This window comes from Scardinius erythrophthalmus (assembly GCF_964197995.2).
Source record: "Scardinius erythrophthalmus genome assembly, chromosome: 5".
Lineage (NCBI taxonomy): Eukaryota > Metazoa > Chordata > Actinopteri > Cypriniformes > Leuciscidae > Scardinius > Scardinius erythrophthalmus.
This window is the reverse complement of record NC_138225.1, coordinates 17,336,761-17,348,439: the sequence shown is the minus strand read 5'-3', so window position 1 is coordinate 17,348,439 and position 11,679 is coordinate 17,336,761. Positions and strand designations below refer to the sequence as shown.

Here is an 11,679-nt window from a genome sequence, read left to right as displayed (position 1 = left end):
GTGGCACATATATGTGTAGAAATTGTCATTCTTTCTAAATGTGATGTAAATATGTCCTGTAACTACCAAATAAACAGAAACAGACGCGACTGAATAAGTGTGTCCTCTTTCTTTTGTGAAATAAACCTAATGGTAGGCTAATAATTTATTTCTGTGTGACTAATGTGGAATTTTGACATAAATTAATTCATTATGATCAATGTATCACTTTTTATTGTAAACCTGTGGTAAAACATTGATGCTTGGATTTTAAATATTCAAGTAAACAACAAAAATGCCAGCAAACGGTCGCATTTATAATGCTTGTTTTGCGATCACGCTGTTTCCAGTGATTTCTGTCTGATTAGTTTTTTGATAAAACTTCCATTTGTTGGTGAAAAGATGGGTTAGTGTGACGTTGTTCCAGAGAGGCGTGTTACGGGCGTGTTTTATTGAAGCGCTGTGGAGCTTCTGGCCCGATAGTGGAAATGCAGCAGATTTTGGGCCCGGTGCTACCATAGACTGTAAAAAAACAGGGGAGCTACTGACCCGAGGCTATTAGCCCGGCACGGCCCGTTTAAAGCCCTGGCTCGCACTGGCTAGACAGTGGAATCGTGGCTTTTGAGCATCATCGAGAGGTTAAAAGGAATTGGATTGGATTAAACCCGCCAATAGCGCGCCAGGTGGATAAACCAGTTTGTGATTGGTCCCCGCAAAAAAATTGTAACGGAAGAATGAATGTACAGGTTTCCAGGGCGAAATCAAATCGCCGGCAGATCGGGCTGGGTATACCAGGGGGCAGTGTTTCGGAAAACATTGAAGCTTCCTCGGGCACCGCCATTGATTAGCAGACCATCACCTACTGTTAGAATTCCGTTGACTCCCATTCATTTTGGTGTCACTTTGACAGCAAATAACTTTACATCTGAGGCGTTTAAAAACTCCATTTGTCCATTATTTATTTCTAAAGAAACACAAAAATGTATAAAATGCTCCATTACCTTGTATCTTGCGTTATGGCCCAGTAGAAACAGTTTTTGTAAAAATAGGCTAACGATTGCGTCATAACCACGCGTCTCTCTGTCGCACAGTAGAGAAATTACCATATGGACAGGAGGAGAAGCTTGCGGGCAATCGGGGGGACGTAGAGGCAAAATGACAAAGTAATTAATCAGAATACTTAGCAAAAGTTTCTATTGCTCATAGCTCATGGACACCTCCTACTCACACTCTCCGTCTCTGCAAGTTTCGGAAGGGAATGATTCAGATTTCTCTTGGTACATCTACTAGAAGACAGACAGAGGTTGCTCATGTCACATTTACGTCGTCAAGCTCAGTTTGAGTCTGCGCAGTACGGTCAGCCATCAGGAAGTGAGTGCGTCTAATTGACTTCACTTTTCTCCGTTGAATCCAATGGGGTCGCTGTGTCCATTTCTTTTACTGTCTATGGGTTTACCCAGTCTACAGCCATAACTTGCTTAAATCATGCGTTGGGTCAGAGTTCACACTTCGGCCGTCATATAAGGCTTGAGAGGGTGAGTAAATTATGGGATAATTTTCATTTTTGGGTGAACCCTTTAAAATAATATATATATATATATATATATATATATATATATATATATATATATATATATATATATATATATATATATATATATATATATATAATAAAAAATGTTACATTTTATTGAATTAAAAAAATCTGATCTGCTATGAGTTGTTGGAATGACAGGCACAGAGAGAGGTAAACTTTTGAACTCCTCCCTTAATTCCTTTCCTGAAGACCCAAAACACAACCTGCATTCCAGCATGTTGTCCCTTCATAAAGAGTTGTACGTACAACGAGCCGCAACTTGAGCGTCATTATATATGACATTAAAGCAATATGCAACGATTCTTGAGTTTAAACTTGAACATTTTCATTGTGGAGTTGAGCAAGAGGCCGGACATCTGTTGATTTTGTCAAAGCGAAGTTTACTTGAAACTGAAATTCCATCTGTACTTACATTGATTCTCAAGATTATTGTTCATCATGTGGAAACTGTTGGCCTGCGTTCTCATGGCCTCTGAGTTACAGGCGCGTGATTTACGGAAAAGACATACACTGTGCCCGGATGTGTGCGACCTGTCCCGCTGCTCATCTGCACCAGAGTTTTGTTACTTCGGCGTGGTGAAGGACAGCTGTGGCTGCTGTACGATGTGTGCTGCGGAAGAGGGGGGGTATTGTGGGGAGCGCGGACATGGATTTTGCGGTCAGGGGATGACCTGTGAATATCGCACCTCTGAGCGCGGCACGTGCGTTTGCGACTCCCATGAGCCAGTGTGCGGCAGCGATGGGAGAACTTATCCCAGTATCTGTCGACTGAAAGCTGAGAACAGACGGGCGAAGATGAGCGGCATACCTGCTGTCATTTTCATCCAGAGAGGCCCCTGTGAGACCGGTGAGGGGAATTTATTTTGTGAATGTTCATAACACCTGACTTGAGATAAGTTAATGACAGTAACTGTGCAGTTGTTTTCCCCCTCACAAAGTTACTTGCGGCAGACGCAACTATGCCAGATGACAGAAGAAAATAAATAGCCTAAATAAATAATAATAATTATAATAATAATAATAAAATATATATATTTTTTCTCTCTTTTTTTTCTTATGTAGCTCGACAAAACGCTTACTTTTACTGTAAAATATTGTTAAAATATGTAGGCCAGGCTTATTTACAAGTAAAACTACAAATCGTCTTAGAATTTATGGGGTAATTCCATGCAGAATTCCCTTCATGAATCAATTTTGTTTAGATTTTATTTCTTCTAAGATAGTTTCTCCTTATTTTATTTTATTTTTTTCTTAATTTTGTTTCATTTTAAGTTTGTTTATTGCATTTCAATGTTAGGTGTGTGCGTGCAGAGCAGTGTTGGGAAGGATACTTTCAAAACGTATTTCGTTAAAGAATAAATGCCCAAAAGTGTAATTTGTAACATATTCTGTTACATTACTCAATCTGGGTAACTTTATAATGCGGTGCACCTGCGTGGTGACACGTTCATGTAACATGTAAGGGTGGCGCTGCCAATAAAGCACCTAAAAGCTGTCACAAAGAACCAGCAAAAGTAATGATTATGAATATGTCAAATATAGCAAGTAGATATTTTAATTGTGTATTAATAACTGTTTTAATAAAGTGTTTTCTGTGTCAGTGTCGGTTGCAAAGATGAAGTTGACGATGCTGTGCACATTTCATACGGATTACATAAGCAGAGAGCAGTCTGTTTTCTTTTGTTTTGAATTGTTTTGCTACCTTATACGCTGAGTTTCGGTTCATTAATGAGACGAGCTCCAGTTCACGCGCCGGCGCCTCCATGTCTGATTATCTATTGTCTGCTTACTTCTTATTTATTTAATCCAGGCAATTGGTTGATGAAACATTGATTACAATTAAGATACAATAAATACAAAACGAAATTCATTTTAAAGAAAGGCTTTGTGCTTTCTGTTTGAGAAAGTTTTAAAGCAGTCTTTTAGTGCCGCTTTCAGGGCGGTCACGTCCATAACATTGTTTTTTCCTCATAAATGCGAACATTTATATTTTTTATATATTTTACATTTATAAAATTTATATTTTATGTTCTGTGGAGAGCCAACCCTTCTTCATCCGGTGGGTAGTATTTGTTATTTCCCTCATATTAAATATAAAACGCATGTGTTGACATATTTGTCTAATGTCTGGACTCCTTTATTAAGGGAGTATTGATATATAAACAGACGTTTCAATATATAAATGCATTTTCTGAGAATTTATATTTCAAGTTTTGACTGCAAATGTCACGTTAACGCTGGAATTGCCCAATTTTAAAGAATTTATCCTCAACTGGTTTTGTGGTGTAAGTCTACGTATTTTAATGTCAACTTTAAATAATACTTATAGTAATTTAAAGATGTGGTAGCATTGGATCTGGACGGGAAGGATAACTCTGAGTGAGTTGGAAGGGGTGACGTGTCGCGATTCTGCCTTCTCACACCGCGAAACAGGTTCGTGGATCTGAGTGTCGCGATTTCGGTTTCATATCGCATCGTTACAGCCCTTGTAGCTACCTGATACAACTATAAAAGAGCAAGGTGACCAGTAAAACTACAGCAGACGACTACCCCTGGCTAATTAAAAAAAAAACTTGCTTTAAGCTTCTTAAGGTTGGAGGTGGAGTCTTTGGACGCTGAAAGGAGGTTGGTTGCTGGCAAGCAGAGGTTGCACTGCAGAGTTACATTTCGTTCTCCCTTCTCTTTCTTTTAATGTGACATGCTGTTTGAATTTCCAAGATAAAAACGCATTCTTGCCCTGGCTCTGTTGTTCCGGTGTGGTGAATAATCCGGTCACTTTGGTGTGATGAGTCCGGGCTTAGGACCCAAGCAATCCAATTGGTTCAAAGCACGTTTTATGGGTAATCGCTTTAGTGCCTGGTTACAAATCATACAAAATCATTTTATTTTAGAAGACGTTTAACTACGTTATAACGAGTCATTAATGTATTTAATGTATTTTAAATTATACGTTTCATATACTAGTATTTAACCGAAGCTATAGATTGTGAAATTAAACATTTCTCGTTGTTAGTGTGTTTTTTAGTTAGCTTAGATAATAGCATAGCATACAGCTAACGTTATCCGATGATCAAGCTATGAGCTTTACCTGAGCTAATACTGCACTAATACTGCCTTACCGTATCCACAGCAATTTGTACTACTGGGGTCCTAAGCCCGGACTCATCACACCAAAGTGACCGGATTATTCACCACACCGGCTCCATCTCCGCTTCTAGCTCCCGCTGCTCCTCTTCCGACTCCATTGTGACTGATCACGCAAACCGCGCATTTTTTCGTTTTCATATTTGGGCTTCCTGGAGATGCATGGAGTTGCCTTAATTTATTTAGAGAGTGAATAAACTCGTGAAACAGAGAAATATAGTCATGTAATCCATTGATTTCAACAATGTAACTGTATTCTAAATACCAACTATTTAAATTGTAACTGTAACGGAATACAGTTAGGCCCTACTCATAATTTGTATTCTGAATAACGCCAGTACATATATTCCGTTACTCCTCTACACTGGTGCAGAGTTACTTTTCAATACTGAGAAGGTGAAAAATCAAAAAGTCATTCAAGGGGCATATATCCGATATGAGTGAGTACAGCTTGACTTTACAGCTTCATGCAAAATTCAACCAAATCCCCTCATAAAAAGTAAGAAGAGGCATTTATGTGATAATAGATTTATGACTTCAGCCACAAACCTCTGCAGTAAAAGAGGGGCAGCATTTCAATTCTATTTCAATGTCAAAGGAACTTTGATCGCATTCATTTCAGCACATGTCAGTGCTGGCATTCAGCTGTTTTACATATTGCAGAAGCAGTGCTTGACTAATGTCAGCTCTTTCTTTCTTTCTTTGACACTTGTTGTTACAAGCCAAATCATGGAACAACTTTTAAACATCAGTATTATCATAGCATGTTGATTTTATAAATAAACTGAAAACTTGGAATGATATTGCTACTACTTCCAAAACATGTACCATACCGTATTAGTAAGCTAAAGCATGCCTCCACAACCCCGACTCCTCATTCTTGGCCTGTTCTTTCACAGCCAGGAATACGGGGGGAGTACTCTGGGTTCGGGCCGAATACCGAGCCCGGAGCCCTCTCCTCAGACAGCACGCCAAATACGCATTTATTCTATCTGACTTATTTGTAAGTGTGAACTCTTGAAATTTGTAACAATAATGCAAGTAATCATATTGTCTTCTTCTCTCATGCTCACAGCTTTGAGATATGATTTGACAGACAAATGTTTGTGTCAGATGTTCCCCTTACATTGTTAGTACACTGGGAAAACATTTTCTATAAATGAAATGTGGTGCAGGCTGTGATGATCATTGTCAATGTGTGAGTTCTCAATCCCACTGACAACAGAATCATTCCAGCTGATGAGAACAGTGTGGGATTTTCTTTTACTTTTAGAGAAGACAAGAAGCTAATTAATGCTTCAGGATGATAAGGAATTGTGTAAATGAAAAGGTTGGTGTATAGTAAATAAGTCTACTTTTTTAAATGGATTGTTCACCCAAAAATACAAATTCTGCTATCATTGACTCGCCCTCATGTCATCCAAGCCCATATGACTTGCATTCTTCTATGGAGAGCCTCTCAGCCGTTCTCTTCTATACAGTAAAAGTGGATTGCGACCAGAGGCTGTCAGGCTTCATAAAAGTGCATATGACTCATGCATTATATTCAAAGTCTTCTGAAGTCATATGATAGCTGTGAAGGAAGAATCTTAAATTTATGTTATTCACAGAAAATCTGAACTTGAATCTCTTGCTTGACAGCCATGGTTTGGTTACTTTTCATTGTATGGAAAAGAGTAATTTTGACTTATTTTATTTTCCAAGGAAGAAATAAAGTAAGATGGGTTTTCAAAAGTAAATTATTTAATTTATGTATTTAAAAATGAAATAATATATTATGCAACTCTGAACTATTTTTTGAAAAATGTTCAAAAGGTTTTGGGGGAAAATAAATCAAAAAATTTTAATGTTCAAATTATATATATATATATATATATATATATATATATATATATATATATATATATATATATATATATACTAAAAACAGATATTCTCTGCAGGTATGGTATGTGTTTCAGGTGAACCCCCTGCTTTTATGCATACAAATGTTCTGTGGCTTCTGGCCAAGAGGTTCACATTTATTTTGTTATGACAGATATGCCTTGGGATATATGATTCATCTATGAAAACCATGTGGCATGTTCTGTCAGCTATGCCTTGCCTAATTCAGGGTTCCCAAAGAGCTGAAAAACAGTGTCACAAGCAATTCAGCTCTGAAAGTCGACTCAGTATGCAGAAATAGTCAAGGGAACGTCAATTTCGTCTAGTAGTAACGTGTTATGTGGATTACATAACCTTCATCTTGTGCTTTGTATCCACTTCCACTACAAATTTGCATTTATGAAGCATCAGCTGATTCTGCTCAGGTTTCTTTGACAGAAACGTAAGAGAGGAGATGATTTAAACAGTTATGTCTGTATTTATTTAAACATGTTTTTAACGTGCTGCACCGTTGGTTTAGATTTCTCATTTCCCACAATAGATTTTTTTTTTTTTTTTTTTTTTATATGTGTTTACCTGTTGTGGTTCACCTCAGGGAAACCTGTTCATGTAATGTCTGGACCGTGACTTTCTCTCAGAGGAGCAAGGCTGCTGTCAGCTGCCACAGACTTGGAGATAAGCATGTAACATCAATTTATGCAGAGACTTTGTGACAAGTTCTCCCACCAGTGCCATCAGGTAGCAGGGTGAAGAAAAGAGCTCCACATGGCTGTTTGCTTTACTTCAGCTTGTGCCCACATGTTACTATTGTTTATGTGTGACAAAACAAGAGCTACATTGTGACATTTGTAATGCATTTTAGATTTTAATCTTGGGTTGTCAAGCTATTTTTTTTATTCAAATGTTTTGGCTTGGTCTCAATTTTTTTAAAGAAAATGTTTTCTTATTAAGCTGGCAAGTTTTCCATCCCAGGTAATATATTTTCTAATGTAATTTGTGTCATTTTTGTCTGTTTTCTTTGCTCTGATAGGCTCTCGAAATCCAAGCAGCATGCGCTACAAATTTAACTTCATAGCAGATGTGGTGGATAAGATTGCCCCTGCAGTGGTCCATCTAGAACTGTTTAATCGGTAAGGACAGATGGTGGTAGTTGTTTAGATGCTGAGCAGAGTGTCACATGCTAGTTATAATGCTTGGTATTCTTAGCTGGTTTAGAATAAACTCTTCATATGTGATTAAATTATAAGAATATAATTGTTTGTTTAGACAGAGGTTCAAAAATGAGAGTAGATTAAGTATGTAAACACTGCTGTTTAGATCAGATTTGGATGTAAAGATATTTCATTTTGCATAAGTAAACATTAGTATATAATTATGTGAGAAAATATGTTTCGCCACCAAACATTTAAACAGTTGCTGTTACATTTCATAACACAATTTATAACACACTACCTTTCTAAGGTTTGGGGTCACTAAGATTGTTTTAATGTTTTTGAAAGAAGTCTCTTATGCTCATCTAGGCTGCATTTATTTGAACAAAAATACAGTACATAATAGTAATATTATGAAATACAGTGTTATTATAATGTAAAATAATCTATATAATTTTAGAAATGTCATTTATTCTTGTAATTTCAAATTAAAAATACTGATTTGTTGCTTAAGAAACATTTAATTATTATCAATGTTGATAACAGTTGTGCTGCTTAATATTTTTGTGGAAACCGTGGTACATTTTTAGAATTCTTTGATGAATAGAAAGTTGAGAAGGACAGCATTTATTTGAAATAGAAATCTTTTGTAACTATATATACTTTACTGTCTTTGCTGTCACTGTTGATCAATTTAATGCATCCTTGTTGAATAAAAGCATTCATTTCTTTAAAAAAAAAAAACTTTTTAAATGCTTTTCAATAATATAGTATTTTTACTATAAATATTTGGTGGTATCTTGCAGACAAGATGAAAATGTTGTGATTCAAAACTTAGAAATCTCTCTGTAAATAATAGGCAACCTAAGTTTTTCATGTACTCATACACCAAGGGATTCATTATTTCCTTCCAGACTACCATTTTCCAACCAAGAGGTTCCTGTATCCACTGGCTCAGGGTTTATAGTGTCAGAGGATGGGTGGATCGTCACCAATGCACATGTACTGTCCAATAAGCAACGTATCAAAGTGGAGATGAAAAATGGCATGCTGTATGATGCCACAATTAAAGATGTGGATCAAAAATTAGACATTGCTCTAATTAAGATCGACTCAGAGGTAAGTAGGCCAATGACAAAAACTAACCTCCAGAGGTCTTAAGTGGTTAAAATCTCTTTGGTTGCTTGGTAAAAATGTTGTCTTTGCATGTTATGGCTCAGGTCCTCTGGTTTATCATCAGCGAGTAGCTTCACAGGTGCTGGAAGTAAATTAATCTTGCGGAGGCAGTCCAGCAGATGTTTCTGGAGTCAGCAAGGGCTTGTGCCACCAAAAATTAGATTCTCCTTCTTGACATGGTTAATTTGTTTTCTGATTTTCTCAGGAGAAAATTAGTCAAATCCCAACTTTCTGCCTATTTTCGGTGTGCGCTTGTGACCATGATAACATGTCTGTTTGGCACTGACAGGCCGCATTTGTAAACAGGACCAGCACACAGCCCTGAAAAAAAACCCAAAGCCCAACCAGTAAAAATGGCATTTCTATGGAAGCTTGTTTCCGCCACAGAATAAAAAAGGTAGCAGTAATTGCTACTTTTTATTAGGGGTGTAACTGTAGTACTCCCTTTATCAATAAATGAGAGTGAGAGAGACGAAAACTGTGTTACTTCAGTGGTCCTCTCTGTGTTGTTTGAGGATGCCACAGTTGTCATGGCAACTCTCAACTCCCAACTGCCACTCCGAATTCAGAAAATGCAGTGTCCAGTGCAAACTCATTATGATTAAAGACAGTAGTTTAAGTAAAACATACATAAAGTGTAAATAAATTTAAATATATAAAAATAGACATATATGCATACAAAATAATATATATAAAAACACTTAAACACTTTTGTGACCCAAATATACAGGGTGGTCACATAACAATACATCGATATGGATCGATCAAACGTCTAACGATACGCTGCATCGATACCACACGTAAAATAACGATATGAGGACAATGAGGTACCTTTATTTGGACACTCTCCACGTCTTCACGTAACGTCCGTCTACAGTAAGGGTAAAATCTTTCCGTGGCAGGGGCAGCTGCCACTGGCGCCTGTCACTCGACCTGCCACCGCTTTACGTGCCTGTCACTCGACCTGCCACCGCTTTACGTGCCTGTCACTCGACCTGCCACCGCCATACGCGCCTGTCACTCGACCTGCCACGGCTATATGTGCCTGTCACTCGACCTGCCACGGCTATATGTGCCTGTCACTCGACCTGCCACCGCTTTACGTGCCTGTCACTCGACCTGCCACCGCCATACGCGCCTGTCACTCGACCTGCCACGGCTATATGTGCCTGTCACTCGACCTGCCACGGCTATATGTGCCTGTCACTCGACCTGCCACGGCTATATGCGCCTGTCACTCGACCTGTCACGGCAATATGTGTCTGTCCCGCGACCTGCCACCGCTATATGCGCCTTTCCCGCGACCTGTCGCGGCTATATGCGCCTGTCCCGCGACCTGTCGCAGCTATACTCGCCTGTCAGTCGACACGTCACAGCTATATGCGCCTGTCCCGCGACCTGTCGCGGCTATACTCGCCTCAGTCGCCTGTCAGTCGACCCGTCACGGCTATATGCGCCTGTCCCGCGACCTGTCACGGCTATACTCGCCTGTCAGTCGACCCGTCACGGCTATACTCGCCTGTCCCGCGACCTGTCACGGCTATACTCGCCTGTCCCGCGACCCGTCACGGCTATACTCGCCTGTCCCGCGACCTGTCAAGGTTATACTCGCCTGTCCCGCGACCCGTCACGGCTAGGCTATATGCGGCTGTCCCGTGACCTGTCGCTGCTATACTCTGTCCCGCGATCGGTCACGGGCAGAGCCGGATTAACGCAAAGGCAAACTAGGCACGTGCCTAGGGCCCGATTGGCGGGATGGGGCCCAGACAGAGGGACAAAAAAAAAAAAAAAAATGTACAAATGTCCTATCTACAATTTATTTCAAAATGTATTAATTAACTAAAAATAGTGACGATGTTTATCTTAACCATAGACTGTTACATTACGTCACATTAACGCCAGCCCATGACTGTATATATAGAGGCGCCAGCCAGTTAAGTCCGAGGGGACGTCAGAGGCGGTCAACGAACGCATCCATCAGGTGCAGCGAGTGCGAAGCAAAAGCCTAAATAGGCACGCAAAGAAGCACAGCTCGAAATGCAGGTCATCGATTTTGGAGTGATTGCAATGTATTTTAAATATAAACGTGTGGGCTACTGTAGATCAGCGTATTTCTGGAAAAATCATTCACCGCTTTGTTTGTCTAGTCTACGAGTTTAAAAGAGCGCGAGCGTCTAACGTGCCCAGACGCGACGCTTTGAATTTGCGCGTACAACGAATAACATCGCGTTGGGAGCTGACTAGTAAAAAGCTACAAAAGTAAAAGACAAGACGTTTGTATTCAAAGTTAAAAAACCAACACACTGCAACATTTTTAAATGTTTCAAATAAAGGATCTCATATCTATGGGTCTATCTTCTATATTCTGATGCTGATGATTAGATAATACCCTGACATCATAGCCTATACGAATATTAGATTAGAATTTTTTTCCTGCTCAGTAGCGATCGTATCTTTCTCTTCCACTTGATTTGTGTATAGCATATTTAAGGTAGCAATGCAATACATAATACCATATTACTGATATTAATAATATGACAATATCTGCAGATATTGATTAAATGGGAGGGAAAAATACTGCCCATAACGCAGCTAAAACAATTATAAAAGCAGGTTCATGTTCATCTACTGAAGTGGGATTCTGGAACTGTGAATAAACTGAATAAAACAGCTAAAAATAACAACAAGAACAATAACATCTTCATTAAACAAAAAAGAGATTACCTTAGATAAATTTTGATGTAGTAG

The 11,679-nt window shown here is 38.9% G+C and overlaps 1 protein-coding gene across 1 annotated transcript in view; it reads left to right on the top strand.

The window, feature by feature from the left end:
- Positions 1-2,014: 2,014 nt before the first annotated feature.
- The window catches only part of htra4 (HtrA serine peptidase 4), a gene marked incomplete at both ends in the record, with an annotated part of 22,122 nt that continues 12,457 nt past the window's right edge, over positions 2,015-11,679 (top strand). The window contains 3 exons of the mRNA XM_081366821.1: positions 2,015-2,423; positions 7,635-7,734; positions 8,670-8,874. Of these exons, the coding sequence (XP_081222947.1) occupies positions 2,015-2,423; positions 7,635-7,734; positions 8,670-8,874 (714 nt within the window). The remainder of the gene's footprint in view (positions 2,424-7,634; positions 7,735-8,669; positions 8,875-11,679) is intronic.